At 54.9% G+C, this 16,435-nt stretch overlaps 2 protein-coding genes across 12 annotated transcripts in view; both read left to right on the top strand.

Annotated features, from left to right (window-relative positions):
- Nucleotides 1–783: 783 nt before the first annotated feature.
- Nucleotides 784–4,861, top strand: FOXJ1 (forkhead box J1). Its single transcript, XM_010579365.1, has 2 exons — nucleotides 784–1,287; nucleotides 4,061–4,861. The coding sequence occupies exons 1-2, from the start codon at nucleotides 784–786 to the stop codon at nucleotides 4,859–4,861; spliced, it is 1,305 nt and encodes a 434-aa protein (XP_010577667.1).
- An 11,160-nt stretch (nucleotides 4,862–16,021) lies between these two features.
- EXOC7 (exocyst complex component 7) overlaps nucleotides 16,022–16,435 on the top strand; it is a 29,224-nt gene continuing 28,810 nt past the window's right edge. For all 11 annotated transcript variants that reach the window (XR_775143.1, XR_775141.1, XR_775142.1 and 8 more), the window contains exon 1: nucleotides 16,022–16,188. Coding sequence is in view for 8 of the 11 variants with exons in the window: in XM_010579361.1 (XP_010577663.1) it covers nucleotides 16,129–16,188 (60 nt within the window). In the remaining 3 variants the exon portion in view is untranslated. The remainder of the gene's footprint in view (nucleotides 16,189–16,435) is intronic.

Genomic DNA, 16,435 nt, shown 5'->3' with positions numbered 1-16,435 from the left:
CTGTTGAGCGCGGCGTCATTCAAACGGTGGAACCCCCAGCCCCGGCGCAGCCGGTGTCAGGGCTCCTCGTCCCCGGCTGGCCTCGGGAGGCTCTCTCCTCCCCCAAAACTACGGGATTTCGGGTTTACAGCCCAGCAGGCGAGCCAGACACCGGGAATAACCGAAGCTTGAATCTGCCGGCTCGCTCTGAGTGAGGGGGTGCTTGGGGTGGGTCCGTGTGTGTGTGTCCCGGGTTGTTTTAGGGGTACCGGGTGAAGGGAGGAGCAGGAATAGCATGAAACTGAGGGAAGTTGGTAGTGGGGGGGGGAACTTTAAGATATTTTGTCGAGGTGTTGGGTCCCGAGATTTTGTCCTGCTAGCGGCGGGTGGGAGAAACATCCTCGCTTGGTGGGCTGGCAGGGCTGGATTTTGGTTGTTTGAGGGAGTTTTTGTTGGGTTTGGGGTTTGGTTTTTTTTTTAATTCTTTCTTCTGCCGAAGGCTGGCTGGGCAGCGCTGGCCCACCAGGGTTTTGGTGATACTGGGGAGTGTGGGTTTGAGGGAATTTCCCTGAGGTTCGGGGCTGCTAAAGCACCCTGGGGGAGGCGATGCAGCTCTGGTGCGCAGCACCCCAGGGATGGGTCTTACCCAGGAGCACCCATGCCCAGCCCTGCCTGGGTGCTAGAGAGCTGCTGCGCCTCAGGGAGCCTCAACCCTCTCCCCGTTGTTATTGCAGGATCTGCCCCGTCACCTCCCTCCCCTTCACGTGCACCCCGTGAATGCAAGAGCTGCCGACACACCAAGGCATGGCTGAGGGGTGGCTGAACCGCCCGCGAGCAGGATTGAACAGAGGGCAGAAGGGCAGCATGGGGGACTCGGATGACCTGGACGACAGCCTGACCAGCCTCATGTGGCTTCAGGACTTCTCAATCATCAACGCCAGCATGGGCAAGTCCTCCTGCTGCCCCAGTGGCCCAGACCCCCATGACTGTCACAGGATCCCCAGCTTTGCCGCCCCGTGCTCACCCCTGGCCGCCGACCCAGCGTGCATGGGCATGCCCCACACTCCCTGCAAGCCCATCTCCTCCTCCACCTCGAGGACGGCGCACCACGCCATGGCCATGCACCCTCAGCTCGCAGAGGACATTGACTACAAGACCAACCCATACGTCAAGCCGCCCTACTCCTACGCCACCCTCATCTGCATGGCGATGGAAGCCAGCAAGAAGCCCAAAATTACCCTCTCTGCCATCTACAAGTGGATTACTGACAACTTCTGCTACTTCCGACATGCTGATCCCACCTGGCAGGTATGAGATTTGGAGAGCTCTTGCCTTGTCCCCTCTCCCCACAGGGCTGGGGAGGGCTTTCCACAGCCTCCACCATGCAAGGCAAGGTCCCGTGGGGATGCTGGATCTCACTGGGAAGAGACCGGCACTGGTAGCCAGTGGGGAAGGGCTGTAACGGGAAAGAGCTTGGGTGTGCAGAAATGCCATGGCCACGAGGGCAGCAGAGGGAAGGAGCCATTACAGGGGAGAGCCCAGGGCCATTTTGGGAGCAGGGAGGTACCCATTGGGCTGCTGGTGCCGGCAGCTCCTCTTGGCTTGGGGGTGAAGGCATCTCTGTCCCCGGCTCTGCCTTTCTGGAGCTCTTGTGGGGTCCAGAGTCCCTTAGGACTGCGCACACATGAAATTGCCAGGTTGAGTATCTCTGGGTGCTGAGGACCAGGCATAGGAGAGGGATGGAGAGGACCGCCAGGGAGATGTCGCTTGTTGGACAAATCCCTTGTTGGGGAAGTTCAGAGTAGAAATGCTGCTGCTTTCCAAGCAGGGCAGAGGCAGGTCTTCTGTCCCCTTGGGCAGGTGAAGGAGGCTCCATCACTGTGACAAGCTGGTGAAGCCTCAGAGGGAAGCCCAAGAGAGGTCAAATAGGGCTGCTGTCCCCAGCTAGCACGAGCGTGTCTCCAGGGGGTAGCTCACCAGCTTTGAGGACAGCCTGAAGCACAGGGGCTTTTCCCAGCCACCTTGGCTCGCTGCCCTCCTCTGTCATGCGAGGGGACCTCTGGCACATGAGGCTTTCTAGGATGTGGCAGGGCAGGAGGGATCCGGGTGGCTTGTCCCTCTGCTCAGGTTATTCCCAGCCCAAATCTGCAGTGTGCCAGCGATCTCAGCGGTGATGCTCACCCAGGCAGGGCTGGGCAAAACTGGTGCAAACCCCCTGCCCACGCATTGCCCACCTTCTCCTCAGGCAGGTGGGTCTCCAGTGGCTCTTGAAGCCCATCACGGGGAAGGGAACACCCCGGTCCCTCTCCAGTGCCGCCTGGGTCCCCCAGCCTCCCCTGTGCTGGGGGGGACCTACAGGAGTGATTCAGGAGGAGGAGCTGTGTGCCAGCATGTTGACTTTCTCCTGCAAACTCACGGCTGGATAATCACCACGTTTTTAATTAAATGTGTTTATTAAAAAAAGAAAGAAGGTTTTCAATCCCTCTCTGCAGAGATGCAGGGGGTTCACGGGATTGTTGCAGGCAGGAATGATAAATATGTTAACTGGCTGGGTAATAACGGAGGGCAGTCCAGGCTGAATGAAGTTTGGGATGGGGAGGGGTGATGGGGAGCAGAGAATTCAGCTTGCAAGTCTCTGACCCTTGTAAAATTTCGTTAAACTGTAAATTTGGAGTTACCACAGCCTGGATTGTTTGCAGGGATATCTGTGTTCCTGCTGCCTCTTTCTTCTTTTTTTCTTTCTTTTTTTCTCTTTATTTCTTCTTTTTTTTTCTTTCTTTTTCTATTTCTTTTTTTTTCGTTCTTCTTTCTTTCTTTTTTTTTTTTCCTTTCTTTCTTTTTGAGGCTGTGTTCTCATCCCCTATCCCAATTCCCGTACATGAAGACAGCCTGGAAAGGTCATACCACCCATACTCCGGGGGGAGATGGATATATTCCTGTGGGAGCTGAGTGCTTTGGAGAGGAGCCAACACACCCAAGGAGCTTCAGCCCAGAGGAGGGTTTTGTTGTGTGTGTATGTGTGTGCGTGTGTGTGCGCGTGTGTTTTTCAACAGCTCTAAGCATTCAAGCCTTGTTTTTCCTATTCGGCACTACGGATTATGGATGAATAAGCATAAAGATATCCAGGCAACATTAAAAAAAAACAACCCTCTACCATATCCAATCTCTTAATACAGTCTTGGCTTTGTGGAGTCCAATGCTGGGTTATTTACCCAATAACTGAGTTTCCTTTCTGATTATTCACATCACTCCAGGCACATTCAGGGTTTCAGAACAGCTCAACGGGAGCAGAAACTCCTCTTTTTCTTTTTTTTTTTTTTTTTTTTTTTTTTTCCCTCCTCAGCTCATTTGAGCAGTGGCTGATGAAGATGCAGTGATTTCACATCAAGCTTCCCCAGGCCAGGATGCACCTCTGGGGACATACAGGGCTGCAGTGGAACAGCCCACGTGTCTCTCCGATTTTTGTCTGCCTGGTTTGTGTCAGCCTGGCTGTGGGGAGGCATGGTGCCTATTTTTTGGCCAAATATTTTCCCCTCAACACTAGCAATAGGCACAGATGAACTGGGGGATGCAAGGAGGACCCTGATGATGCCATCTCCCATGGTGCTGCCACATGTTGCCACTTGTAATGGGGCCATTGCCACATCGGTGTAAAGACCGTCCTCTTCCTCCTTAGACACAAAGGAGGGCCTGACCTCCTCCAGCTTAGCTCCATGCCTAGAGCAAGTCTGGCCAGTTTCTCCCAGTGCTCTGCATGTTCCAAGGCCCCATGGCCCCAATTTACACCCAAGGAAAGTTGCCCAGAAACTTCCTGTTGGTTGAGAAGTCCTAGCTTGAACCCATTGGCTCCTGTCACCTCTGGCTGGATTAGACAGGAGGCAAGAAAACTCTGCTGGTAACTTGGGGCAGGGGAGTTTCTGCTGGGCATGTAGCCTGGGTTGTCTTGACATTGCCATTTCTGCCTTCTTTTTCCCAAAGGTCCTTGCTGAAGATGTGCTTTTCCACCAGCCTCCCCACACAGGTAGGTGCCATGGCAGCAGACAAGCATTCAGCCTTGGTTTTTTTTCTCTTTTGGGTCTAGAACTCCATCCGGCACAACCTCTCCTTGAACAAGTGCTTCATCAAGGTGCCCCGGGAGAAGGGTGAGCCAGGGAAAGGTGGGTTTTGGAAGCTTGACCCCCAATACGCCGACCGGCTCAAGAACGGCGCCTTCAAAAAGCGGAGGATGCCCCCAGTGCAGATCCACCCGGCCTTCACCAAAACAGTCCAAGAAGAAGCACAGTGCGTTGCAAGCCCGGCCGCTTCAGCTTGCACCTCCAGTAATGTCCTCAACGTCAACATGGAGTCACAGCAGCTGCTGAAAGAGTTTGAAGAAGTCACCGGTGACCAGAACTGGAATCCAGTCAATGGCAAAGCAGGGCAGAAGCGCAAGCAGCCCTTGCCCAAGCGAATGACCAAGGCGTCTCGGCTTTCCAACTCTGCCTTGCTGACCCAGGAAGAGCAGACCGAGCTGGGATCTCTAAAAGGTGACTTTGACTGGGAAGCTATCTTCGACACCAACCTGAATGGAGACTTCTCCACATTTGGGGATCTGGACCTCACGCCTCCAATCAGCCCCATAACACGTGACCTGGACTTGACGGTACATGGGCACCACATCGACTGTGCCCAGGGGCAGGAGCAGGTCCTCACCGAATCCGACCAGAACAACTTGGACTTTGATGAAACCTTCATGGCCACTTCTTTCCTGCAACATCCCTGGGACGAAGGGACAAATGATTACCTCTCCAACTCAGTCAACATGGAGCAGTTGTTTGACCTCAATGACACCTCTTTGCCAGCAGATGTGAGCGACTGGAGCAGTCTGGCGTCCCTCTTATAGGAGGCCAGTCACCATTCAAAGCTCACACAGACTTTAGTAGGATGCTCCCCCCATGCTGCTGGGACTTAAAAGGGACAAGATTTTCTAGAGACAGAGACATCTACAGGGACATTTACCAGCTTCATTGTAAAATTATTCACAGAAACACGAGGGGGGAGAAAAAAACACCACCACAGAAACTGCTTGATATATTTTTAAAGGACACATCAGAAGTCTCTAGTCCATGAGTTTCCTCAAGAGAAGAAATATAAAGCTACTTATTTTTTTACTTTTAAAGGAAGAAATGTGAATTATCATATTTTTTTTTCCGTGGAAATGGACACGGCATATGTGCCTTCAGGGCTAAAGGAGAGCACCTGCTAAATCCCATCTAAGACATGAGATTCCTGGTGGCTTAGGACTCAATAGACTAAGTGCAATTTCCTCACCTCTTTGTCTCTCCATTTCTCTCATTCCTTTTTCTGTCTAGAGTAGTTGGTAGGTATAGTGTGATAATTAGCTAGCAAGCAAATAGAGGTCCCTTCTGGATTCTCTGAGTTCAACCTCCCTCCTGAATTGTGCCTAGGGAAGAAGAAAAGGTTTATAAATTCAGCAAGTCTGCCTCTTTAGATGTTTTTATATAATCTATTATATATTATATATTCAAAGAAACCTATATTTTTAGCACTAGAATTTCTTAATAGTGGGGGGGATAGGGGAAATGCAGTTTGGGAGTTTTATATTTTCACTGTTTAAAGGCTTGGGTTCGTTGTTCTGTAAACCAAGACCACGCGAGGGAAGATTCCTGCAGCAGCAGCAACAGGTTTTTTTAAGGATCCAGGAATTGGCCCCAGCAGGAGAGAAGCAGCAGGGACCAGGACGCTCCCAGAACTGGCTTTCGTCTTTTTTGTACCCAAAATCCTTGCTGCGCTTGCTGAAGGGTCTAGACCACCATAAACCCTCTTTGTCTTTCACCAGCTGACATAGCCCCTCTCTGGTTTTTTTGGTTCAAGACTGTTGCTCTCCACTTCTTTTGCTCATCCATCAGGTTCCGAGAGGCTGCCAGGGCAACGCAGGACCCCGATTAAGGAGCCATAAGGAAAACACCATGGCATGGCCATCAGCTGGTGGTGATGGGGTCACTCCACATCGAATGCTCCCAGGTGAGACTGAGGAGGAAAGATTCAGGCTCCATCCAGGAGCTCAGGCCAAAGACTGTGTGTGCAACGGGCTCTGGGGATGGCAGTGGAGATGAAGTCCCATCCAGCCAGGAGCAGCTCATCAGCCGGGAGAGCTGCCAGAATTGACACAAACTGAAGCTTTGGCCCTTTGGCTCAGTGTGCAGTGAGAGCGTGGCAGGGTCTCTGCAAAGTAGCTCAGAAACATTTTGGGAGCAGAGCCAAACTCTGCTGAAACTTGACTTGAAGCTCTCGAGAACTGGATTCTTCACCTCTCCTTCGCTGTAGGTTATTAGAGGTAGAGTAGCCATTAGGTAGGAGTAAGTAGAAGCTGTAGTTTTAATGGTGTGTCTTAGACTTGCTGAAAAATGGAAGATTGTAAAGAGTTTCTTTTTTGGTTACAAAAGCACTTAGAACCTTTAATGTGAGCAATATAATTTAGTGAGAGTACAGTTGTAGTGTAAGAATCAATAAACAAGCCTTAAAAAAATATAAATTACCCTTGGAGTACTTTGCAACCAAATTTGGGGAGAGGGTTGGAGCCATGGAGGTGGGAGTGCAAGTCCTGCATCCCCCTGGTAAAGCGTGGGACAGGCTGAGAACCAACATCTTCAGCTCATGCAAACAGCAGAGCTGGGGCTGCTGCTTTGCTCAGGTGCCAGCGTCTGAAGTCCCCTGGGATGCCACCGCACAGCTGGGGCCAGTGTCCCGGGGCTGGGGAGTGAGGGCCATGTGTCTGGGGTCTTTGGGGGTCGGTGTAGGTGTTTATATCTGTATTGGTGATGCTTCTTTTTATTTGTTGTTTTTGTTACATTTTCCTGTTTTGAGGCCTCTATACTGATGCTGAAGAACTGCAGAGATATGTGTGCAATTTAACCTTTTTCATGGAAAGTTATTTACAAATTAAAAAAAAAGAAAGAAAAAAAACGGAGAAGAAAAAACCCTTTTGCTTCCTTGTTTCCCTCCAGCACCGCCTGGCTCTGTCTGATCCTCTCCCCTGGAGGTAGGGGACATCTCACCAGCCCAGGCCTGGTTGTACACCCAGCCCTAGTACATGGGTGCTATCACCCACCTCTGCAGCAGCACAGCAATTCCCCGCAGGGAAGCTGAAGCACAAACCACCACCTGCGTGGCGATGGTTGCACACTGCCTGTGCGGCACGAGGGTGTCCTGGTGTCCCGAGTTCTGGGAGCTGCTCCCAACCCCTGAAGCATCCTTCCGTGCCCCTGTGGGGAGCTCCTGGGGGTGACGTGCTGTGACTGCCTGGGACTATCCCTCTGCTTGTGCCATGTCCCCATCCAGCCCTGTAGATGCCCTGAGAAACACAAGTGGCTCTGGAGCCCTCCTGGGTACAGGGTGGCGAGAGGAGCTGCACAGAAGTCACAGGAATAGCCGAGCCCTCGCGAGGCCAATTACATCGAGGAGCGGTTGGGCTCCACCAAGGCAGGGAAGAAAAGCAGCGTACACTCAGCTGGCAGCCCAGCCAGCGCAGGCAGGGCAGGGGGCGGCGGGTCTGGGGGCAGCAGGTTTGGGGAGCTCCATGGGGAAGGCAGGCTGGCTCAAGGTTGCGGGGCTGGCCATGGGTACCTCTCTGTGCCCACACAGCCCTTCCAGTCTCCCCAGCACATGAGGAGCACCCTATCACCTCCCCAGTGATCTACTGGATCCCATTGGAGACCAGGCACTGCAGCAGTCAGCCCCAGGGCTGCCCATTTGCTCTGCAGTGGTCACAGCTGCTCCCAATCTGGCCAATCTCAACCCAAAATAAGGGCTGGGCTCACTGCAGAGGCTAGTCTTGGCTTGTGTGTGCTCTGTGCTGGGAGTGCAGGATGCAGCCCTTGGGATGAGGTAGGGTTAGCCCTGTGGGGGACAGCTTTGATGTGTCTGGGGGGGCAACTTTGGAAGCAGATCTGGGCTCTCCCTTCAGCTTGGCAACACTGGGGACCATGAACCCTAAAAGGCAAGAAGGAGTCCCCTGTCCTGGCTTCTACTCTCAGGTCCCCGTTGGTAGCACTGGGGGACCTGCTCTCCGCTTCGCCCTGGAAGCGGTGGCACTGGCAGGGCTGCAAAAAGCTGGCAGTCCCCTTGTCCCTTGGTCCACTTATTTATTTTGTTTTGCCAGGCACAAGTGTGTAGTTTCTGTTTTTAAACCCCCCTGGAAAAAGAGAGCCCCCAGCACCCCCACCCTGCCAGGGGACTGAAAAAAACAACCTTGCCAGGAAAAAATATTCCAGCCTGCTGGAGCCAGTCGAGGGTTTTAAAGTGAGAAAGGGTGAATATAAAGGAGGCACCAGGCGAGGCCTGAAACAACCTCGTTTTGTTCAGCTTCTGAAAGCAACAAAACCAACTCGAATGTGATTTTTTTTTTTCTTTCAATGAGATGGTTTGGTGGGGGGGGTTATTTTTTAAGCAGCAGCCAGGAGGTGCACAAGTGGGGGTGTTGTGGGGTGGGAGCATCGCTTCCCGTGTGCGTGGAGGCAGGCAGGACACCATGCGGCTGCCCACACAAAGCCCGTGTGTGCTTGGGGCGAAGCACGGTGCCAGGAGGGAGGTCGGGACCCGGCAGCACCCGGCCTGCCCGGGCTTGCCGGTGGCAGCGGGGTTGCAGCCTGTGGCTGGGGCTGGTCCAGCCCTGCGGGCTGCCCCGGCTCGCCCGGCACAGGGGCGGTGGTGGGTTGGGGATGCCTGAGCTGGTGGCATCCCCCCTGTTCTACATGCGGGCAAAGTATCGTGCAATGAAAACCAAGACCACTGCAGCCCAGAGCCAGCTGCGTTTTGGGGCATCCTACCACCAGCACGAACCAAAGAGGGTTTGGGAAGCACCCAGCTCCAAAAACTCCCTGCAAACTCAGCCTTCGCAGCCTCACCCAGGTCCTCCCCCAGCCAGTTATTAAGCACACGGCAATTATTCCTTTATTATTTATTTCTGCTACTCCCCCAGCCATCCCCTCATCCATCATCCCTCCCTGATGGGCAAACATTGACACCTCAAACCAATCTCCTGTTCACAGAGGGGGAAAAAATATACACATAAGCCCTTCTTTTCTCTCCTTTTCTTGCCGTGTCTTTCTTTCCCCTCCATTGAGTGCGGGGCTGGCACGGAGCCATTCTGGCAACAGCCGGCTTTCACTTGCTAATCATCCTAAATATTGAAAATCAACGCCTAGAATAAACAGCTCAAAGATTGGGGCCATCTCTGCTCTGTTTGGAAATGCTAATCTCACTGCCTTTTGTTTTCCTTGTGTGGATTTGGTGCTGTGCGTTTGGAGGAGGTCACAGCTCACAGGTTCTTCCTCCACTCCCAGATTTTCCTTTTTTTATTTTTTTTTATTTTTTTCCCCCCTCATCGTGAAAAATTCAGCTCATTTTAACGTCCCAGGCTGGGATAGCTGGAGCAGTGAGGGGCGGGAGAAGGGGGAGACAGGATGGAGGAGTGTAGGGAATGGACTCGCCTTGCATAGCAATGAATGAACCTCCAAAGTTAGGGGAAAAAACAGGTTCCCAAACATGCATCCAGGAATTCACATGGATAAGAAATCTTATGGGAGCTCCATCCTTGGTACAGCAGGTCCCCAGGGGGGACAGGGATGGGGATGGCATCAGGGCAGCCTGGCCCCCAGCCCTGCAATGAGGGGCAGAGCTTGGGAACAGCTCAGGGACCCCCTGCCCCTGTGACACTGATTTTTAGAGGGTTTTATATCTGAGGGGATGGAAGTGACATAGCAAACCCCAGGCAGGCTGTGATGGGCTCCGGGACTGGACCCCGATGTCTTTGCCTGGAGGGATCAGGCTGGATGCAAACACCTTTCTGTGGGGTTGCAGGGGCTCTGGGAAAGGTGGCTTTGAGAACAGAGAGGGGGCAAAGCCCCGTTTCTGCTTTTCCAGCAGTGACCTTGTACTGCTAGCAGAGCCCAGTGGGACTATGTGGCATTCACACAGCTTGGATGGCTTACAGCATCCTGATGGGGAAACCGAGGCAGGGCAAGGCGATGGTCTGATGTGGACCAGAACCTGATTATCTGGGCAGCATTTTTGGAGCATGTCGGCACCCTTGTGTTTTTGGCCATGTTTATGGGCCATGTGCAGGGGGTGCACCCTCTGGCACCAGGGAGCCCATCCAGCAAAGCTCCTCTCTGGTGTCTGCCTCCCTCCGTGCCCCGGGCAGCCCCAGGACGGGTCAGTGGGCTGTTGCCAGCAGCCGTTCCCGGCGGCGCGGCTGGCACAATGCGCTGGCAGGCCGGGGCTTGCCCTGCGGTGGGGGGAGTGCTGGTGGCCGCTCGCCCGAGCCACAATGCAACAGCCCCTGCGTAAATGCCGTCACGAGGAGATGCTCGGAATGCTGCCCCTTCCTCCTCCTCCTTCTCATCCCCACCATCTCCCCAGCACATGCCCGGGTAGGGGGCTGCAGCCCCGCAGGGCTCCTGCTCCTCCAGCCCAGCCTCTGCCACTGCAAGTGGCCCTCGCAAGCGGGGGGACGCATCCAGCCCCTGCAGTGGAGGGGCTGAGCTGCCAGAGCAGTGCCAGCATCGCCTCCTTCTTTGGGAAACCACGTCACGCCGAGGTCGAAACTTGGCCAGTTTGCAAACAAGCACCGCGGCCACGGGGATTTCTTTACAAAGGCTGTTTTTTCAGGTGATTTATTTCCAGGTTTGGAGCATTAGGGCCACCCCACATCCTAAGACCTTTTTTCTTTTTCACTGCCATCAGGACAGTGAGAAACTCGCTTTAGAAATCCAATGCAAACACCCTCCTTTGGTGTCTGACTCCAGGGGATGGGCCTTAAACGCCTCCCAAAAAGGTGCAAGCAGGGGCAGGCTGCAGGTTCTGCACCCTACAGATGCAGCTCACCCATGGGTGCTGCTGCAGGCAGAGCTGGGCAGCAAAGGTAGCACAAGGGTGCATTTGGGGAATGGCCCAATTTGGGGCAACATGAGCATAAGCCCCAAATATCTGGAGGTTATGGATGGGGCCAGCCAGGCTGAGTGGCGTAGGGACATTGGGTGCGGATCCCCCAGGATGCTCCCATCCTGCGCACAGGGGCTGCTGGGTTGGAGGCCGGCGCAGGCAGCGGGAGGGCTCCGGGGTATTACAAGAGGTGGGTGTTGACCTAGAAATTGCAAAGAATTTGGCCTGGCATCGTGCTGGCGGGCAGCGTGCCAGCCTGGCAGCCGAGGGAAGCACAGCTCCACTCTGAAACGGCGTTCCTTTTCCCTGTGCCTAGCCGGGAGAGGTGATTGCCATCTGCCCTGGGAAATCTGTGGGCATTTTGGGCTCACTGGTGTCAAGGGGTGGGACACTCGTTGCTCCTAGCAGAGGCATCACTGGCTGAGCGTGAGCTGAGGATTTGGTTTTGCTCCTTTGGGGAGTGCATACTCCAACCCAGCACAGGGTCGGTTCTGATTCCCGGCTGGGGAAGGGGGGAAGCAGACCTGCATGTGCTGGGGGGAGTAATGCTCCATCTTGGCAGCTTTTGGTTACGAGACACATTAACAGGCAGGAATGTGCAAACATCCAAAGGTCGGAGCTGTGCGGTGGCAAGGCATCTGCGGCGGTTCCAGCCCCCGGGAGCGCAGCAGGCAAAGGCAGGACCCCCATGCCCCGCTGCAGGCAGAGAGGGATGGTGGAGGAGGATCTCCTCTGCACAGGGCTCATTGGACCTGCACCCCTTGGTGGACACAATGGCCTCACCGGGTGGCTCCTTGCCGGCCCTGGGGTCACCGAGCACATTCCTGCAGAGGGGTCAGGGCCAGCTGCAGCCCTGCACGGCCTCCCTGTTCCCGTCACGTGGGGGGATACACGCCTGACACCGACCCGCATGGCAAACACCCCCCTTCCTTCCCCAGCAACGTGACGTAGAGAGAAAATGAGCATCGTCCCCAGCCTGGCCCCCAGCTCACGAAATACAGTGCCCCGTAGTTCCTCCATCCCCAGGACCGACACTCCTGGTGCACATACACACATCTCACCTATCCCAAACCCAGCTGGGAACCTCAGGTCCTGCTCTAGGGAGGAGACGAAGGGCTTGGCCATGTGCTGGGTGGCACCATGTTCATCCCCAGTATGTGCCAGCTCCTTGGTGGCCCAAAGGGCTTGGCTGGAGGAGGGGGTCTCTGCCCTGTTCCCCCCACTCCAGCAGAGTGCTAAGTAAACAGTGACGAGGGGAACCTCGTTAATCCTGGTCATTCATTTACAAAAAGCCATTTAGAGCTGGCTATGCAGGCAGTTATCAGAGCACAGGGGAGGTTTTCCCAGCAGGACCTTAATTCCCTTCGCAAATAAAGCAGGAGGGAGGGAGAGCACAGCTTGTGTCTGTGATGGATGAGGGCTTGGGGGGACTTCTGGGGCCAGCCTTCAAGGGGTTGATCCCCACGAACCCCCTTCCTGCAAGGAGCAGAGGATCGTTGAGGGATTCCCCATTAGGTGATCGCTTGGGTGCTGTTTCAGTGCAATTGCTGCTATGCCGCATCCTTTCCCTGGAGCAGCAAGGCTGGCGTTGTCCTTCTCAGTGCTGCATGGGAAGGACTGGGAAGCTGCAGGAGCCCAAACGCCAACTCTTGTCCCACATGGACCCGGTTTTCTGGGAACACTGTGCATCCCTACGGCACATCACAATGCTCTGCACCCAGGTCAGGATCAAAGTGAAGCCGGTGGGGCTTGGAGACATTACCAGGGAGGCTGGTAAGTCCTTTGGTGGATTTGCTCCCATCTCATCCCTTCAAGTTCATGGGCACGGCAACAGCCAGGGTGCGTGCCTGCGCGCATCCCATGCCCTGTCTGTGCACGCTTGCTCTCTCTTCCAGGGGCTCTCCCCTTTTAACCCCACCTGGAAGGGAAAGTTGGGGACTCCTCAGCCAGCTCAGAGCTCCTGGTTTTTCTGGCTGAAGATTAATCTGGCTAAAGATTAATCGCTTTTTCTATCCGGCTGACCTAAGGGGAGACAGAATAGGCAGCGTCTGGGGAGGAGGCGAGGGCAGTGCCATCGGCGACGGTGTTCCCACGCGTTCTTGCAGCCTGGGGCACCAGCGGGTCACACCACAGGGGCACACAGCCCAGGACGGCCCTTCAGCCCATAATGAAAGTTTTGTAATTTTATGTTAATCCCGGCTCCTCCGTACTCTGATCTCTCTCCTCTCCCACATCAAATGCAAAGCCCTTTTGGAGGCTCCTGGCTGTATTAATCTTGTTTTGCCCTCATTGCCACATGCTGCGTGCCTCGCAGGCAGCTCCCGTGGCTCGGGGAGCGCCGCTGCCCTGTCGCGTCCTCACTGTCCCCTCTGTGCCGGAGTGGGATTAACCCCACCAGTGGGAAGCAAGGGCAAGCATAATTCATTTTTTGCAATAAAATGACTATTTTTTAAGCAGGAACTGTTCCTGGGGTGAGCAGTACCAAGCCACAATGCAGGGGACAGAAAGTCCCTGCTTTGAGAGCTATTATTAATTGAATTTATCCGCATCTTGTCAAGATTACACCTTTTGTTCAATGACATTTGCAACCATGAAGGCAGCCAATAGAAATGTGGATTTGAGGGACACCTGGGTCTTTCCAGTGACTCGGAGCCAAGACCTGAGCAGGCAAAGCAAAGCCCCTCCCTGCCTCAGTTTCCCCACCTGCAAATCAAGTTGATTCTCTTTTCTGCAGCGTTTTGGGTGACCAACGCCCTGAACATCTCGTCCTCAGACAGAAGCCACTGTCACGTCCTCGTGAGCAGGAGCCACTTCCTCATGCCTGTGGCAGCGAAAACCCCTGTTGCCGAACAACGGGGCCATGACGTTGTTTGAACCCCAGGGCCTCCACACCCCAAAGGTGTTGGGCTCCGATCTGATCCTGTGTCTTGGGTTTCGGAGCACTGGAACCAGCTTTGCTTGGCAAATGCTGCAAAAGGGGCTCCTTAGCTCTCGTTAGTACACCAAAGCCCCAACTGAATATTGCACCGAGGATGCAATGCTTATTCAGCCGTGCTGGCTGCGTTTTCTGCCTTCTGTGCCCATGCAGATAGTGAGCGCAGCCACCTGGATGAAAATCCCTTCTCTGGGGGAGAAAAAGGGTCTTTTTCTCCCTGTTCCATCTCATGGAGGGAGAAGCAAAGGGTGACTCAGCATTCCTCTGCAGCGGCTCCTGAGTCACCACGTTTGACTTTCATTGACCGCGGCAGCTTTGGCGCGGAAAACAATTCCTCCTGGGCTTGTGGGGACCCTGTGGCTGGCGGTCTGCAGGGCGGGAAGAGTGGCGCGGCCACGGCGTTCCGGCGGGAAGGCGGCGGGATCAGGATTGCCTCGGAGCTGCCATTCCGCTGGCTGCACCCACCGCTGCAGAAACAGCGAGCAGTGAGCTGATGGGGCTATTTACAGCCTAGAGATCCCGGGTGTGCTTTGTGCCCTTTTGCACTGTATTTTAACACACGTTCAAACTGCAGTGTTTCTTCCCTTTCTTTTTAATTTTACCAGAAATAACCCCTGCTGCTTTGACTCTTTGCATTTGACCAGCAAGCCAGGGTTTTTCTGCTGCCTCCCCTTGGATGTGGCGTTGCATTTTGCGTTTGCACAGACTCTGGCAGTTTTCACACAATTTATTGGCAGACTGACCTTCTGTACATTTATTCACTCTCTACTACCCAGCCTGGCAGCTGGGATGTGGACTGGGTGCCTCTATCCCAGCTCCCCCTCTTTGCTCTGAGGGCTCAGTCACCCCATGAAAGGGTGAGGAAGCCTTTTCGCTGGCTTTTCAGGAGATACATAGCACTACACAGGGGAGCACACACAATTGTTCCCCAGGCTCAGCAAGGGGAGATTTCCTTTTGGCTCTGGCTGCCCTTTGAATGAGGGGGTGAGCATTAGCAGAAAGGGCATGGATTGCTATAAAAAAAGAGATGGCTCTGCTGTACAGGGGGGAAAAACCTTCCCAATCACACCAGCCCAGTGGGGAAGAGCACAGGAGATGCTGGGCGCTGACCCTGGACAGGGATTTTTCTCTCTTATACCCACAGAACATGATCCCCTCTAGCAGGTGTCCCCATAAAACATGGGCAGGCAATCATGGCCGGGCAATGTCACACATAGAAAACACAGCACCCTGGCTCTGCATCACCACTCGCAGCAGCCAGAGCCCCAGCACAGCTGTTTGTAGCATGATAAGGTGGGTTATGAAATGCACTGAAGTTGTTGAACAAAAGAAGACCTTCGGGGCCTTTCCAGAGCCCAGGGTGGTTTGACAAGGGGAAGATGGATGGGCACACGCCAGTCCCTTCGCGTGGCAGGAGCCTTGCCTTGGAGCAGCACAAGACGGCGGGAGGCTGGGACTGTCTGTACTGATAAAACCAGCTCCCTGCTCCAGGCTGGACATGGTTTATGAGGATGCAGAGCCTCATAACTGCCCAGTGTGTGATAAACCCAGCCACTTCCATCTATGCTGCAGCAGGGAGAAGGTGGCAGCTTCCCTGTAGTGGTAGCCTTTCTTTCTGGAAAAATGGATGCAGGACAGGGGTAGAGTGAACTGCACTCCTGCAAACACCTATATTTGCATAATTCATATTCAAATTTCTGTAATTTCATTTCCCTGGGCCCAAACCCCTATAATCTTCCTCCACACCTTGCTTCACCCCCCGGGTGTGTGGCAGAGTGGGCCTGGGCCTGGCCACCCCAGCAGCTCAGCAGGGGTGAAGCTGGGTGGCTTTGGACCTCCGTCAGGACCCCGTGTCCTGTGGGGACGTCGCTAATACTGGGGTTGGAGGGGTTCGGCTCGGCCAGGCCGTAGTGAGGATGGTGGGCTTGGGGAAGCAAGCCTGCCCTGAGAGAAAGGGAGAGCCACGCTGAGACCCGCCACACTTCCAACATGGCGGCGCAGCCTGCCCGCCACTCCCAACCTGGCCGTTACGAAGGGCAGTGCGCATGCGCCTGTTCCCCTCTAAGACAACGGCGCATGCGCCTCACGGCTGGTGCCTTTCCGGCCCCTACTTAAGTAGAGGCCACTCTCTAGATGGCGGTTGGCCTTGCCGCGCATGCTCAGTGTGTCTTGCCGCTCACAAGATGGCGCCGCGGCAGTGACGGCGGGCAGAAGAGGGTGTCTGCAGTGGGACTGAACGGAGGAGTGCGGCCCCGGCGCCCCGCGGCAGGATGATCCCCACCGAGGAGGTGTCGGCCCGCAGGAGGGAGATCGAGGGCAAGCTCAAGCAGGTGGGAGTGGGCTAGGGACTTGCTGCGGGCCCTGCCGGGGCTCTGGGCTTGGGCCTGCGCCCGCAGCCCCAGCGCGTTGCGTGGGAGAGGGGGCTGGGAGCTGGCCTGGAGGTCCCCACCGGACCTGGGAGCGTCCCGGGACCCCCTAAGGGCCTGTTCACCTCACTCCGGGCCTGGCAGTATCCCCAGGCCTCCTTCAGGGCCTAGGGCTCTGGTTTTCAGGGTCAAGGGGTATCTCTGCCCCCCC

Source organism: Haliaeetus leucocephalus, unplaced genomic scaffold, assembly GCF_000737465.1.
Source record: "Haliaeetus leucocephalus isolate CR32 unplaced genomic scaffold, Haliaeetus_leucocephalus-4.0 Scaffold657, whole genome shotgun sequence".
NCBI classification, from domain to species: Eukaryota; Metazoa; Chordata; class Aves; order Accipitriformes; family Accipitridae; genus Haliaeetus; species Haliaeetus leucocephalus.
This window is presented reverse-complemented; position numbering and strand designations above follow the sequence as displayed.